Source organism: Bactrocera latifrons, unplaced genomic scaffold (genome assembly GCF_001853355.1).
Source record: "Bactrocera latifrons isolate USDA-ARS-PBARC rearing strain unplaced genomic scaffold, ASM185335v1 scaffold_152, whole genome shotgun sequence".
NCBI classification, from domain to species: Eukaryota; Metazoa; Arthropoda; class Insecta; order Diptera; family Tephritidae; genus Bactrocera; species Bactrocera latifrons.
The window spans coordinates 701,708-718,588 of NW_017534986.1; the positions used below are offsets into that span (position 1 = coordinate 701,708).

Genomic DNA, 16,881 nt, shown 5'->3' on the forward strand with positions numbered 1-16,881 from the left:
GATAATCCATGCCAAATTTCCTGAAGATATCTCGTATAGTAAAAAAGTTTTTCAAACAAGACCTTAATTTTATTGTTCAGTTTGTATGGCGGCTATATGCTATAGCTGTCTGATATCGCCGATTCCGACAAATTAACGCAAAAATACGTACTCATAATTTTAGACCAATTTCTTAAGAACTGACTATAGCTCGCGTATATACAGACGGCCATGGCGACATGTAGTCTCCTATGTTTCCTTCTGGGTGTTGCAAACTAAATATATCCTGTTCAAGGTATAAAAAACTATATGTATAAATGTAGCCTAAAAATACACATAACTGTGGAGGAATGTAATATACTTGCCCGTCGTGCCTTCAATGACAAACTTTACTGTCAAGCAAACATAATATAACATATTGCTAGTGCTAAAGTGATCGATTGACATTGAACTTGAAACTATTTTGAAATAACTAATTTTCAACAGAGACGTTTATTTATACAAGTTCGTGTTTATTTTTGTATATGTATAAATATATATACAATCATAAAACACATATAGATAAATAATATACTATGCAGTTMATACATAAAAATCAAGGTTGCAAAGAAATGATTACGAACTAAACGTTCGTAATATCTTCTAGCTGTGGCAAAATAATGCTTTGAATAGGTACAAAGGTTCCCAAATTATTGGTCTCAAAATGGCCTCAACTAATTTTATTTACGATGGAAAAACGGAATTTTATGACTTCCTATCATTCTTTTTTGTCAAAAGAAATGAAATGAAAAATCAGAATCGTATATTGCAGATTTGTCTCTGAGGGGCAATTCGCACTTTCCAGACTCAGAAGATAAGGACCACCCAGATTAGTCCATAAATAGTCATAGAAAACATACAACTAAATATAAATAATTAAATTTTATTTTCTTGYCATTAATTTTTGTAGAAAAACCGCCGGTAGCTAGTTTAAGTAAATAACGAAATAGTTGCAATTCAAACATTAAATTGAATTAATTTTAGTGTGCTGTATGTATGTATGTATATTCAAAAGCATAAGTGTTGTTTTTTTTTCATATATAAATAAAATAGCGGACCTTACCCGACGGGGTGTTTTGAAAGTTAATTGCTTTGAGCGGCGCGAGCATAAATTATTATTTTGATTTTGTGTTTTTGTATTTATGACCAATTTATGTATGCTTCATGCTTAAGTTCGGATGTATGCACATACTTATACATGTAGTGTCGAGCTACACATATGTATGTATTGCTAAAAGCTAATGATCAGACGATGGTTGTCCCACGCCGATCGTACTTTCACAAATCACATGTTTTCTATAAAAAAAATATTTATTTATAAACAAACTTATGCACAAACACACATTTAAATGTATTTATGTTTAAGCTCGTACATTTGTGAAAATATCACATTTAACATTGATKTTTTTACGTGATTTGAAAGTGTCTTTGGCAAATTAAGAATAAATACACTTATTTTTTCCTTAGTTTTTATTATATTTGATATTTTAATTGACCCTATCTTTTAATACTGATTTCTTTGAACTAAAATGCCATTATTTTCAGCGAAAATGTTTGGGTTTAGGTTTAATTCCAAGTTATGACTACTTTCGAGAGTACTCTTGATTTCGCAGAGGTTATTTCATTGACGTGACTAGTTTTGAGAGTTTCCGCTGTTTACCGTTCTGAACCAAGGTTCCATGGTCAAGAAATGAACTTTATCCGCACACTATCATTCTACCTTTACTTCCTTAATAAAATTTAGACTGACCATTTGAACCTTAAAATATTAGTTTAAGTAGGTTAATMTGGTAGGCCAATAAGACACGYATAGACCATTTTGGTTCTTTACGATACCAGATGGAGTTCAGTTTCTAAGTCCAAGAGGAGTAGTCACTGGTTATGATTAATAGATTTTACGGCCTCACTGTAGATACCTCCTCCGGTGTATCATACCGTGGGAACCGAAGATGCCTACAGCCATAGCTTGCAAATGCAAAAGGATGATCCATTGTTTCCCTGGTGCCCTGTTCTAGACATTTCCTGCGGTCTTCTCAATCTGTCAGTCCCATCCTGTGGGCGTGTGTCGCCACCAAACAGTGACTAGTTAGTATTCCCATCATGTTCCTACAGTATCTTCTATCGAATTCCAACAGGAGTTTTGTGTATTTTCGATCTACCGTTTTACACATGAGTTTTGCAGTTTTTTACCCAGGTAGCTTTTTTCATCGGGTTTTGATTTTCTTTACCAAGCTTTCAARATCGTCGCTAAGACAATACATGGGTTTTCCAATGTTGATCACATTTTCGGATGTTAGCCGTACATCATTCTTGGAAACTTAAAAGGATGAAAAAAGTTTTTTATTTCCTTTTAATTTAAATTACATAATATACAAAACACTTTATAAATAATATGCATTAATTGCATTTTCCTTTTTGTTCATTTCAGGGCTTGGCGTTTACCGTTGAAGAGCGCCAGCTACTCGGCATTCAAGGTTTACTGCCTGCTGTCGTCAAATCAGAGGAAGAACAAGTGAAACACGCGTTGATCTTGCTCGATCGCTTGGAACACGATTTGGATAAATATATATACCTCTCCGGTTTGGCTGAGCGCAATGAGCGCCTTTTCTATAAAGTTCTTGGATCTGATATTGCCAGAATGATGCCTTTGGTCTACACACCAACCGTCGGCTTGGCTTGCCAAAAGTTCAGTTTGATCTTCCAAAATCCCAAGGGYCTCTACATAACAATCCGAGACAAAGGRCATGTCTATGATGTGCTTARGGTAAAGAATTGTGAARGAAACCAAATTTTCWTYAACTGCAACACATTCACAATAAATCAATGGACGCTTTCTAAATTTTAATACATCAATACACTTTCTCTTCCAGAACTGGCCTGAAACTGATATTCGCGCCATTGTGGTCACAGACGGTGAACGTATCTTAGGTCTAGGCGATTTGGGCGCCAACGGTATGGGTATTCCAGTTGGTAAACTATCGCTATACACCGCCTTGGCTGGCGTTAAACCGCATCAATGCCTGCCGATTACATTGGATGTAGGCACCAACACACAGAGCATCCTGGATGATCCCTTATATATAGGTCTGCGTCAGAAGCGTATTACTGGTCAGGAGTACGATGCTTTCATTGATGAATTCATGCAAGCTGTATTACGGCGTTTCGGTCGGAATTGCCTCATTCAGTTCGAGGATTTCGGCAATAGCAATGCATTCCGCCTTTTAGAAAAATACCGTCATAATTACTGTACATTCAACGATGATATTCAAGGWACAGCCTCAGTTGCCGTTGCTGGTATTTTGGCATCTTTGAGACTTACAAAAACTTCACTGCTTGAAAACAAAATTCTGTTCTTTGGCGCTGGCGAAGCTGCTCTGGGTATCGCTAATCTATGTAAGATTGCAATGATTCGTTTGGGACTTTCGGAGAAAGAAGCATTAGATCGCATTTGGCTTGTGGATAGTCGCGGTTTGATTGTGAAAAACCGTCCCAGTGGTGGTTTGACTGAACACAAGCTACATTTCGCTCACCAACACGAACCCGTTGATAGCTTGCTGGAGGCCGTCAAAATCGTCAAGCCAACCATGTTGATTGGCGCTGCTGCTGTAGGTGGTGCATTTACACCCGAAATTCTGCAAATAATGGCCGAGTTGAATGAGAGACCCGTTATTTTTGCCCTGTCGAACCCTACTAGTAAGGCGGAGTGCACCGCTGAACAAGCTTATCAAAATACAGATGGKCGTGCTATCTTCTCATCTGGCTCACCGTTCGCACCTGTCACGTACAAAGGTCAAGTTTTCCATCCCGGTCAGGGCAACAACTCGTACATTTTCCCAGGCATTGGATTGGGTGTGATCGTCGCWGGTATTAAAACAATTCCCGAAGAAATTTTCCTAATGGCCGCTCAGAAATTGGCGGTAATGAGTCTCGATGAAGACTTAGCCAAGGGCAGTCTGTATCCACCATTGGAAAAGATCACTGAGTGCTCAGTAGARATCGCTGTTGCGATTGTTGAGTATGCCTACAAAGAGGGTAAGTTCATATGAATAAATTATGTAATTAACTGAAAAACTTAATTTTTATTACATTTTTTGTAGGTTTGGCCACCGTTTTCCCAGAACCAGAAAACAAATGTGAATTCATCAAGTCTCAGATGTATAACGTAAACTATAGCCCTGCTGTGCCGGAAGTATATTCGTGGTGTAATAAATTGTAAACATAGTGCAGAATTATTTAGCTTAACGTGAAAAAAGTAAAGTGAGTGAACTGAACTGGGCGAAAGGAAATGTGGACTCGACGCCAAAATTATTACGTGAAGAAAATATTCATCAATATACATTCAAATCTGATTCTGTAAATTAATGCCTAACCATACTAACATGTAATAAAGAAGAAATATTTAAATACATAGTAATAACCGTTWTAATTTGGTATGCTTGCCAAGAAATGGAGTAGATTGGTCATACATTGTTCCAATATTCCGACCGTGCATTAGAAAGTTATTGYCCTTGTGCGTCTTTTTCAGAGAAAGCATTTCATTTGAGGCGTATGAAACATTACATTTTGTTTTCTCGAAATATATCGASCTCTGTGCTTGAAAAAGTATATTTCCCTCGCATTCTTCTTCATAATTTTCATACGAAGCCGCAGTGAATTGGTGATGAAACATGGACTCATTGCCACAACTCTAAGCACAATATATGTACTATGTATGTGACAGCTGGCCTAACAGCCAAATCAACTGCAAACCCGATAATCCATGACGACAAGCTAATGATCAGTATTTAGTTGGATTAGAAGAGCGTGTTGTATTATGAGCTTYCAAAATCGTTGGAAACCATTAACGAAAAAAGCTACCGACAACAACTCATCAAGCAGAAGTCGAAAAATTACCCGAGTTTGCGACAAGACACTAGGCAATCATTTTCCATGAAGACAACGCTGCACCGTAAGTTGCAAGACCGGTTTAAACCGGGTTAATAACCCCTGTTTTACATCGTTTTTCTTTTGGAATKCCAATCTTATTACAAATACTAAATGTTAGGTTAGAATAAGAGGTGGATCCTTACAGGGATCTTACATAGACAGTTTAGTACGACACTTCGCCATGGTGTCTAAAGACACCCAAGGCAAAGCGCTTTAAGTTTAACAACTAGAAGGAAACGTCCAGGRCGCTATGAAKTATATACATATATAAATGATCAGCGGGACGAGCTGAGTTGATCTAGCCGTGACCGTTTGTCTGTAGAGACGTGAASTAGTGCCTCAGTTTWTGAGATTTTTTAGACAAAAAAAAAAGCTTGTTTTATTCGTCGCATCTGGTCATGTTATACCTTTTTGGAAAGCTCATTTCACGCGCTAACACGTGTTTGATTGATTRTCGTTTCTTTTAAGTCGTTCGTAAGTTATMGCGTCGCAAACATGGAGCAAAATAAAGACAAAATACGGAATATATTATAGTASTACTACGATAAWGGCAAAAATGCATCTCAAGCCACCATTAAAATTTGTGCAGTTKATGGACCCGATACAGTTTCCATTTCCACCGCACAACGATGGTTTCAACGTTTTCGTTCTGGTTTAGAGGTGGTCGAAGATGCGCCACGCTCCGGAAGGGCCTGTCGTCGAAAATTGCGATAAAATCGCTGAATTCGTAGAAAGAGACCGGCATAGTAGCAGCCGYAGYATCGATCAATCCGAATGATTTTTCAGACTTTATCACTATGCATACAAACTGAGTGGTCAAAATTCAGATATTGCCCAAAAATTTTTAATATTTGAAGGATATTCTACCTTTGGTGCAACCATTATGGTCGTCATCTAAASGGGGTCTATCATCCGAGGCTGATTGAGCTTTTTCATTGGTAGTAGCGGGTCCCAAACCCATCGCACAACCCTGTGAAGGGGAATTTTTGCCTTCTCACTTTAGCTCGCTTTCAAACGGATGTTTTCTGGCTAGCCAAGGGATACTTGGACGAAGACCGTGAGMTTCTTGGGCCATATGTAAAAGAATCGTTTCTAGCCACTACCAAGTAAATGCCAATCAAAGAACTTTCCTTACTTGCGTGAACTTGTACACATGACCCCAAACTGCCAGYCGTACTATATTGAGTATATTCAAAATGGCAAACAAGGGTTCTTTTTAGTTTTGTGACATGCTAACTATTTGGTCACAAATTTGACACAATATGTTGTGAATAAGAATAGTAAGATAAGAATAGTAATTAGTCACTAGACTTTTCCTCAAAATGTATCAAATAGTGACTATAGATTGCTTACTGAATTGCGGTATAAGTCCTAGAAATTTTTAAAGTCCAAAAATGGATTTCGAATATCTTAAAAATGTGTTGTGTGTGGCAAGCTAATTAAAATATTGTTGGCAACTCGCAACTCTTACGTTACGTAGGGCTACGCATGGGAGCTGTGTAAAGTTGTATGAGATGAGCGACCAAATCATTGTAATATTTATCGATACATTTTGAATACAAATGTAAARTGTGTTAAAAAAACAATTAGAAAACATTTGCTTCGCATCTTTMAATGAAGTTTAAATATTTTTCTTTGATTGTTAAAAAAAAAGTTTATAGCATTAWACTAAGAAAAATAATATTATCTGTAAAATAATCGCATGATATATCGTTCATTGTTGACCACCACTAATAMATGTAAAGTATTGAATATTCAGAAATACCGAAGAACTAATCATTGTTTTTTTCATATAAACATAAGTAATTGTTTTATTTATGCATATTTAGTAAAATATTTATAAGTGACACAATGAGAATTTGCGGTTTACATAATAGAACAACGGCAGCTGGCGCTGGAGGCAGTACCGCTRCAATAGAATCATTTTTGCAGCCACAATTAAGAAAGCAGTTCGCTGATGAGGTGAAACAGAAACAGGTGTGTATGTATTTACGTATATTTGTGAACAACTTTTTAATTCTTATATATTTACATATATTTCCACTTGTGATAAAAGGCGATCTCAGATCATTTGATAAACAAAATACTCTACTCCAAACGATTGCTGGTTGACCATGTAGAAGCATTGGAACAATGTTTGCGGAATATAAATCAGCCGGTGAATGCTACGGATGAAACAGATGCMAGAAATGCTGGTACTGCTATTACCAGTGCGGAAATCTTTACTGCTAGAAACACTTGTATATTGTTGGGTACCACCATTTTGGAGCACTTCGTRACACCGAAATGGCTACGATTAACATTGGTGCCATCGCTGCTATTGACAACCGGCTTCAGCGCTATTTACATGATTAAAAATATATTTATTTTCCGTAATAAGATTGTCGAAGGTGAGTTGGACAGTTTGATACGGACGATTGATGAATTTGGGAATTGTATTCGGCGTAATATGACATATTTTAATGAAATACTCATAATGAAGCAACAAGAGCTAATTGAGTGAGTGCAATATCTCAAGTAGTTATGTTATTATGTATGTATAATAAAATAATTGTATTTTTTAAGATCTCGTCAAATAGAACGTGCTTGGGACTGTATCACATCAGCGAAGGAAGTCACAGAAATATTATATGATGCAACGCGCAAATTGGAAACGCAGTACCCACTGCCTGTACGTTTTTCACAATACTACTCGCAAATGGAAGAGTTGCGCGAATGTGAATATTTCAAAAATAACGTCACCGATTATAGTCCAAAACACATTAAAGTAAGTGATGAAAACATAATTATTTTAATTGTAAAGTTTTACTTACAAATTATTCTAGGATTTTCACAATATATTTGCATATGTGCAGTCACAATTCTTACTCCGGCTTGCGCTCACGATCTCAACTAAACCATCCATCAGTGAATTGAATGGTGAATTAGTTAAAATTGATTGCCTTATTCGGCAACTAGTGCAGGAGGAGGAAAATCACTTTAAAAATTTAGCTATAGAGATAAATAAAAAGAAACAGTTAGAATTAGAGGTGTTGAACGCCACAAAAGCTATGCAAACTCGGAACAGCCCCATCGCTGTACTGCAAAATTCTTCGCTCAAATTAAGTGCATGCATGGTAGCTGTTGCTGGTGAGTGCCAAGCGCTTGATATTACACTGCAGAGACTTACCGAAACTGAGGCGGAACAAAAAGACAATGCCAAGCAACTCATTCAAGTAGCAAACAATATGCGGGGTATTGAAAACGCATTATCTGTGTGCTTCGACGACTTTCAACGCCTAATGTTGGTCTATAATAAATTTTTGAATAGCAAATTGGATACTCCGCATCAGTCAACTGTTGCCGATAGTGAAAATAACATAACCAACAATGAAGAATTTCCTGAAAGTATTTTACGTGTRGAAATTTCACAAAATCATAATGATGAAAATAAACGGGATGATTTCTATGCATATATGTACGATGAACAACAAGCACAGGCCGAAAAAGAACAAGAAGCTGAGGCTAAAGCTCAAACCAATAGAGATCATGATATGGAAATTTTAAACTTTGAAAAACGAATAACGCAAGGAAAATTTCGTCCGGTATTGAAGCAATTGAAAGATCGTATCGATCCAATTAGAAGTGAAATGCTGGAAAAAGAACGTCAGGTGTTGGCAGCTAAGGGGATTAATGTTGACGAACTTTTTGGTAAGGAAGAAAATACAAAGAATGTTGAAACTGATAAACCAGAGAACAAAAAAAGTATTAGCTGGGAGAAGAGTGCCGATGGAGATAGCGACAGCGAAGGCTCAGCAGACTTAGAATTTCAAAGGAGCAATAAAAAATTAAAGGAACGTGACAACTTTGCGGAAATGCGAAATTTTTTGGCACAAAAGCAAGCTATCAATATCTTCAGACTGGATGATGCAGCACCAATAACAACAACGGGAAATGAAGAAATATTGGAAAGTGAATGCTAAAGTGCTTAAAAACTGTGCAATTAAAGGGTGACGATAATAGCAAGGCAAATAGATAATTAGTCTTTTATTTGGCTAATCATTTTGATAAGGCGAAAATACAAGTGCATTTTACTTAKCAAATTTCTACAAATTTTTAAAGTTATTGTTATGTTAACACACATTTTTCATTGYGAGTGTAAATATTAATTTATACAACTTGAGGCTGCTTGAATTGTTAAAAGCAAATGTTCATAAACGTAAATGTTTTAAGAGCAATAGTTACACATAATTAGCGCTTTAAAGAGTATAAATCTGAAGTTTGTAAATATGATAAAGAAAATTAGATATGCAATTGAATGATAAGTGTATATACGATAATCAGCTTTTTAGCAAAATTTTACACCCGGTCTTTGGTACTTCAAACAATATATAAAAAACAAATATACATATGTATWTACCATATGCATGTATAGAAAGCATGATACGTAAATTATCGAATTGTATGATATAAAACTWATGTAAACCTTTAATCTGCCACTTAGCCATCCTTCTCTGCCCAGTGTGCTTTTATCTGTGAATTGATAAGATTAATCTTAAACTTTATACTTTTATCGCTTCTTGTTTAGTTTTATTTTTAGCTTAAGTTTTCATTTACTATTAACATTTACTGTTGCAACCATATGTGTATCCATGTATTCTCGTATACTGAGTTGAAAAGTCAGTTGAAGTCAGCACACCTTCATACTTTTCATAAAGCACAAAAGTTATAAATATCTTTAATTTTATTGTTCCTACTTAAATGAAATAAAAAAGTTTCAATATAAATGCCGTTTTTCTTGTCTTTTTTGAAATTATTCATAAAATTAATTAATGTTGTTAAAATTTTCAGTTAAAATTCTCCAAATAGTGTTTTCACCCGTATTTAATTCCTCATTCAACATTCTCGCAGTAAACGGAGTTTTCCCACAGATTCCGCACGATTATTAGCTTATGAGCACTTGTACTTTGGTCCAGTTGGTTGATAAATTTGAGGACGACCTATAGAACCGTAAACTTTTCAATCTTCATCAATTCGAAATCTCAGAGGATTTTTTGCTTCAAGTCCAACAAAACAAAGTTTATATTTTTCTTTGCATGCTCTATGGATCAATTACTCACTTTTTCTTTTATTGAAATGGTGTAATGTATTTGTTTAAATATCTTGTTTTATCGTTTAAATTTAAATGTCTGTTATWTTTGCGTCACAYGTTTTATACAGTAGTAACATGCAAWWTTCCCRAATAGTTTAAGGAAATGCTGGTGGGTGACAGTCATTGGGCAAATATAGATCTGAGTCCCTTTCGGTTTAGTAAACTSCAACCCGAAATGAAATGGCTCTAGTCACAAGAAACCATGTAATTTTTAGCTTTTTCKTCCAACCTAAAAATGTTTCGTTGAATAAATCATTTACCAAAATCCAAAGTTTATCTTCTTACGTGATAAATAATAAAATAGTTTTCTTTATTTTTAATGATCACTGAATTATTTAAAAAATGAAGATATGTGTTTCTTAATACTTGTTAATATTTAAGTAAACAGTCAATAGAATATTTTACAAATGGCAACTTCTCTTGTGCGTGTGAGTGCGTCAGATATAATAATACATAATAAATACATAATAATTTTCAAAAACGATCAAAAGATAAAAGAGAGTTTTAAATTGTTACGTGCTATAGGTTTACTGTACATACGAACTACATACATWCAAACATCTTTGGTAAAAAATCCTACTATTTTGGTCAGCTGAAAAGTAGGTAACGTACAAAAAGTATCAATATGTGAATATATCACTAAATAATTAAAAAAGTGCAATAATTTACATTATTAAACAAATCGAACTATCGTAAATGTATATGTACATCTATAAATATTATAATAAGCAATAATAATAATAAGTAATAGGATGGTAGTTGCATAAATTATTAAAATATATGTACACTTGCATGCCATTACAATTATAACAGTAATTAAACATTGGCATTGATCGCACCATTATCTTTGACAAYAATGGAATTGGTATTCCCATTAGAGAAGGCCGATAAGTTACTGCTTCGCACACTAGTATAACGTATTGGTTCAATACCGAAATCATTGCGCTTCAATCTCCGACGTATACCTGCAATTACAAAGCCGAGCATCACGCCAATCGATACCACCACAGCCGCAGTAATGAGCGTCAATATAATGTAGCGTTTTCGCAAGAACTTCGGCGGCTCATCTTCTTCGATAACAATCTTTTTGGGTATTTTYAAATTACATATCTCCTTCGAGGACAAATTGGGTATTATATTGCCTGCCAGAAAGTAGGGTGTATCACAACGCGCTGGCGTCTCCCCATTGCTTTGTTGTGCGCCTATGTATTCCAATGTCTGCACGAGGCTGCAGTTGCAATACCAAGGATTGCCAGAAATTTCAAATGTATGCAAATGCGCCCAAGGCCTGGCAAGATTGGTGCTGTTTGTTTTTGACATAGCCGTTACATTCACCAAGAGTGAAAGTGTTGTCAGTGCGCAATGAGAAATGTCAAGCTGTAAATAGAAATCGCAGAAAATTAAATTTGTTTACAGAGCCGTTAATTTCCACGTTGATTTGTTTTTTGCGAACACCCACAGGATTTTCACGCCGGTCGCCCTATAAATTATACACACACAGCTGTTGACAGCAAATTAGAAACGACACCCATTTTGAAGTAAATGATGTTATTTTCCATTAAATCACGTATGTATATTTATTGTATTTTCAYTTATTTAATTGAAACCTATGTTAAACTAAAACCTAATAGTAAAAATTGTGTTTAAACTTTTTTTTTGTTTTGAAGATTTTAACAAAAACATGTGGAATCAGCGATTTTAGTGCGGCAACTAATTAGAAACGAAAATATTTTATCAACAAAAAATAATKATTTACAAAAACCTGCTTACTTTCAGTTASTATTTTGTTGGTTATCTCTTTTACTTTAATATTGCTTCATAGCGATTCCAAATTTACGTTATAAGACTCTGACAGCGCACCAATKKTGTAGCTTGCCATGCCGCTCTAATTTCATCACAAAGAACATCCACCTTTGGGATATTTTTAATGCACATGACTCTTTTAACATTACCCAGAGATGTTCTATAGGGTTTAAGTCTGGGTTGGACGATTCAACATTCAAAACATTCATAGAATTTTCATTGAAAAAAACTTTTGAGTCAACTTTGACGCATGCATTGAATTGTTATCTTCCTTTCCTCAGACCATGGCAACTTCAATTGTGGACGTATTTCTCCTTGTTTTAAATTACATTATTCTTATGGAGTAGACCAACATCATTCCAGATAAAAAATCYCCACACCATGATTGACCCTCCACCACACGCAACTACGCGTGGAACATAGCGAGGATCAACGAGGATACTCGAATTATTGGACGGCGAACATATCTTCAACCATCACGACCTAAGCGATTAATTTTTGTTACATCGTTGCAAACGACATACCTCCGTTGATTTGTTGCCTTAGATTCTTTGAAATTTCTTTGCACATTTTTCCAGACCGACGAAGGTTAAAAATGTAGCTGTGGAGGGTAGGTGTACAGCGGCAGCTTTTCCTCATTAAAAAACTTGAATAATATATTTTAATATGTTTTAAACGACATCTCTTAAACACATTCTTACCAGAAATCAATAATATTGCTAATAAAAATTAGCACCAGATGGAATGCTAATACTTAAAAAAAAATGTTACTAATTAGCTGTCGCACTTAATTCACCTTCTATATCGTAACTCATTTACTATTTGCGAAAAAATTAAAAATTTAGTAGTAAATAGAGTAACACGAGCAATACAAGACTTGCCTGTTGGTCTGTTTCTACGCGAACTAATCGTTAGTTTTTGAGATATCGACCAAGAAGCCACTGATTTGTCGGAACCGCCAATAACGGATAACTATAGCAAATAGCTGCCATACAAACCGACCGATCAAAGTGAAGTTCTTGTACGAAAACTTTTTTTTATTTAACAAGATGCCGAAACAATTGTGCAGTTTGGGCCACTATAGCAAATAGCCGCCATATAAACTGACCCTTGTATAGAAAACTTTTTTTTATTTGTGCAGAATATTCTACCTGCGGTGCAACCAACCTTAAGGTCTTTCTTGTTCTTTCGCATCAACTTAATATATATTTAGTGTAAGTACTCACATCAGTTAGATTACTGCTATGATATATGCTTTCCATATCGAATTCTGTCAACTTTGGATTATATGCACAGTCCAAACGTCTCAAATTTTCTAAGCTTGTGAATATGCCTTTTCCGATTGTCTTCAAAACCGGCATATAACTTATATTCAGATTCTGTAAGGACATCAAACCAGTAAAACTCTCTCCAGAAAAACGTTCAATGGGGTTTTGTGCCAAATTCAGTGAAATCAAGCTTCTGCCGATCAATTGCAGCTTATCAGGCACGCTGATCAGCTGGTTACCAGCTAAATTCAAAACACGCAAAGTCGCTAACGATTTGAAAATAGACATGGACACTGACTTTATAGCTGTATGCGATAAATCAAGTTTCTGAAAAACAAAAATATTTATTTTTTTATACTTAACACACGCCTTAATTTAGACAATCAACTCTTGCGCTCAACATAATACCCGAGATAATTTGTTAAGTGTGTAGATTAAGAGAGCTTTAGCAATCGCATGAGTTACCAACCTGCAATCCGGTCACCGATGTCAATGCCAAAACAGTTGGCTCGTTCAGCACCTTCAAATCGTTGTAACTCAAATTTAGTTTGGTTAAATTTGGTGTGTGTTCGAATACTTTTTTGTCTAGTTGATGTAATTTATTATGGCTCAAATCTAGGTCCACTAACTCTATGGGTTCGTAATGCGTTACTTGAAATGGACCACGAAATACACCAGGTGTCAGCACTTCGCTGGTGATTTCATTCCAACTTAAGTCTAAGCGCCGTATGTTAGGGACATCGATGAATGTGGGCTCTTGCAGGTCCTTGATTCCACAATGACGACACGAAAAGGTGAGTTGAGCATCTGTGGCTGGCAATTGCTGCAGTAGTTCGATGTCGTTGTACGAGAAAGTCGCCACAATGTCCACATCTAGAAAAATATTTAACGGAGTACTTGTCATATATGTTTCGAAAGCAGTTTACAAAATATTTCGCTTACTGTCGTGATTCTTTCCGAACTCGGTCGGCCAACGCGCTAATATGTGCTTGAATCTATTGGAAGTACAACTTAATAAATGATGGTAGCGTTTATCACTGTCATGTGCCGTTAAACACACACACTTCTCGCAGATATCTTTAACATCCTCGTAGGGTATATTCTCATGCTGTGCCGAAGAGAGCACCGCTGCACCCCCGAAATAGAGTAACTAAAATTAAAAMAAAAAAWTAAATAAAATAACATAGGCGTATGTCATAAATAYATTTATGTATAATTATATATCAATTATTTATTTAGCCTACGAAACTGAATATCTGCTGCTTATTTCTCAACACAATTTGCTTTTAGCTCAATTCGTCTGTAAAATACGTTTTCTGAAGGTCTGCAAAACCTCCTCATTTCGCTAAAGTTCCTACCTTGCGAGTGACTTTTTCAAGTTTGGAAACAAAAAAGTTTGAAAGGAAACGGTGGATACTACAACAGTTCGTAAMGTAATTCAATCCATTTTGCCATGGCTACGGTAGTAGTGTACGCGGATTATGGAAGGGTATAAAATTRTTCCCACTCAAGAACTGAAGTCATTGGACCGGCGCAACCTTAGTGAAATCGCTGATTTTTTCTTGGAGCAACTTGAAAACGATAACGATTTTTTTAAGAAAATCATCTTCCCCCGATTATGCTCACTCTCATCTGAGTCCATTATTGTGCGAAGAAAATGCACAAGTTGAAAGTTTGGTGCGGTTTTTTGTCTGGGGGATCATCGGTCGTAYTTCTWTCGAAATGAAATTGGTGACAYCGTTACTGTCAATGSTTACCGGTTTAGATGAATGAYAACCAATTTTTTATGSTCGCAAYTGAAAAAAGTTGATCTTGACAACATCTGGTTCTAACAAGAYGGGCTACATGCCACAAAGCCTGTGCAACAACCGAATTRTTGCAGGAAATGTTTGGGGATTCGATTATTTCCAGAAATTGTGACATTGAATGGCCTTCAAGAAGCACTGATTTAGACCATTAGACTACTTCTTGTGAGATTATTTGAATTAATTGGTCTAGAGCATAAACCGGAGTCTCTTCAAGAAGTGAGTATTGAACATGCTATTCACGACATAAGACTTGATTTAGTAAAAAAAAGTACTGGAAAAGGGTACATCGAATCCGTTCTTGCAGTGTGTGCGGTTTCTTTTTAAAGAAATCTGCGACAATATCGCTCAGATCGGTTCATTCAAACTGACCGATCAAAATTACGTTGTCATTAGGTTAGGTTACATTGGCCGGCTGTTATGCCATATATAGACCTGCTGGTCCTTTGCAATATTAGATGGATGCTCATTATAATTTGAGCTGAATTGTTAGTCATCCAGTACGTCAAAGCTGTTTGCTAACTTTAAGAGCAACTTGATATCTAATTTTAATAGTTCATTTAGTCACTTGAACTGCATAGCTACGAGATATTTAAGATAAATTATATATTATCTATATAAGGCTGAACAGGCTATATTGATCCTCTTTATTTTGTTTCCTGCGTGCTAAGCTATCTCATCCACTTTCCTGACTGCAAAGACATCCGACTGAAAGATACTGCARTATTTTGGATATTTCATTTGCCATTCATCCTCTTTTAGTGTGACTTGAAACATTCTTTCTCAAATAAAGCRTTTGGGTATGTAATCTACTTTATCCCCCTTGCTTATTGAAGTATGCCAAAAGGTCCTTGCGGAAGAATTCAGCTAACGCCGATAATCTTGCACCTGGGAAGAAATTCTAGTGCAGCCATTAAAGTGATCATTAGTGCTCTTATTATGCAGGGAACAGCAGGTTTCAGTATYATACCAAAAACATCTTTAAATCAAGATCATCATTCATAAMATATAWATTTTTTCTTACTACCTAATCTTAATTCGACATGAAAGATTTGTATTTCAATGAACGTGGCATGAAAGAACTACGAAATGTTATTCGTTGGATTTAAACTATTTGCSGGTTTTCGGATTTAGTTGGTTCTCGGTTTTTGGTATGCACAAGTTGATCTGTGGTCACGAAAAGTTGCAGAAACCCCTTCGGGTTAAGATTAAGCGTCAACCAAGGTACTTTCAATTGCCCAACCGCCAACGAACTTTTGTCACATCAGCCTCCATATTAGCAGTTTTCAGGGCACCTGGGTTTGGCTTATTAAAAGCCGACATGTAACAATTTCGAAACTTGTAAAATCCGGGTTTTAACGGTGTTCAACGAAAGGTATCACCGCACAGCGCCTTTTGATTTTACTAGACGAGTTTTCTTTTAAAAATCATCATTGAGCAATATTGATATTTTTCCATTTTTCTGTAATCAAACACAATTTCGGTTGGCATTTTGAACTAATCGTCTAAGAAATTGTACTATACGATAGTAAAGTTCTCGTGCAATAGTAACGCTAAGTTTTAATAGGACCGCCCTCGCTTTTAGCCCTAAAACATATACATATTTCTATTAGTTTAAATATTATCTGACTTCACAGTCATTCTATTAACAGTTCACTCATTTTCAACGTAAACCAAATGACTATTTGCACTGCGACTAAAGTATTCCTTATCAATGCATAATTGTGAGTTTCAAAATAGTCGTTCTAGTATCTTTGTCGGAGTGGCTCCAAATGCTTGTTATGACCACCTGCAAAATGTGTCGAAATCAAAGTTATATATATTATATTGTTATATTTATATAAATATAATTAACTATAAATTATAATTATTTATTTTATTTATTATACCTTTCTGTCTTTCTTGTTCTTTCGCATCAACTTAATATATA

General features: G+C 35.6%; 3 protein-coding genes across 8 annotated transcripts in view; 2 read left to right on the top strand and 1 right to left on the bottom strand.

The window, feature by feature from the left end:
• LOC108965986 (NADP-dependent malic enzyme) overlaps positions 1-4,432 on the top strand; it is a 31,914-nt gene extending 27,482 nt beyond the window's left edge. For both annotated transcript variants that reach the window (XM_018928682.1, XM_018928681.1), the window contains exons 3-5: positions 2,447-2,782; positions 2,889-4,050; positions 4,116-4,432. In XM_018928682.1, the coding sequence (XP_018784227.1) occupies positions 2,447-2,782; positions 2,889-4,050; positions 4,116-4,234 (1,617 nt within the window). In that variant the 3' untranslated portion in view covers positions 4,235-4,432. The remainder of the gene's footprint in view (positions 1-2,446; positions 2,783-2,888; positions 4,051-4,115) is intronic.
• A 2,196-nt stretch (positions 4,433-6,628) lies between these two features.
• Positions 6,629-9,710, top strand: LOC108965984. 2 transcript variants are annotated; one of them, XM_018928674.1, is made up of 5 exons: positions 6,629-6,683; positions 6,774-6,921; positions 7,001-7,443; positions 7,510-7,711; positions 7,770-8,906. In XM_018928674.1, the coding sequence occupies exons 2-5, from the start codon at positions 6,796-6,798 to the stop codon at positions 8,904-8,906; spliced, it is 1,908 nt and encodes a 635-aa protein (XP_018784219.1). In that variant the 5' UTR covers positions 6,629-6,683; positions 6,774-6,795. The 2 variants fall into 2 exon arrangements, with proteins under 2 accessions (XP_018784219.1, XP_018784220.1); XM_018928675.1 differs by lacking the exon at positions 6,629-6,683 and having other exon boundaries at positions 6,796-6,921; positions 7,770-9,710.
• A 353-nt stretch (positions 9,711-10,063) lies between these two features.
• Positions 10,064-16,881, bottom strand: part of LOC108965985 (leucine-rich repeat and immunoglobulin-like domain-containing nogo receptor-interacting protein 3) — a 13,672-nt gene continuing 6,854 nt past the window's right edge. For all 4 annotated transcript variants that reach the window (XM_018928679.1, XM_018928680.1, XM_018928677.1 and 1 more), the window contains exons 3-6: positions 14,089-14,296; positions 13,616-14,019; positions 13,105-13,473; positions 10,064-11,452 (exon numbers count right to left, since the gene is read on the bottom strand). In XM_018928679.1, coding sequence (XP_018784224.1) covers positions 10,892-11,452; positions 13,105-13,473; positions 13,616-14,019; positions 14,089-14,296 — 1,542 coding nt within the window. In that variant the 3' untranslated portion in view covers positions 10,064-10,891. The remainder of the gene's footprint in view (positions 11,453-13,104; positions 13,474-13,615; positions 14,020-14,088; positions 14,297-16,881) is intronic.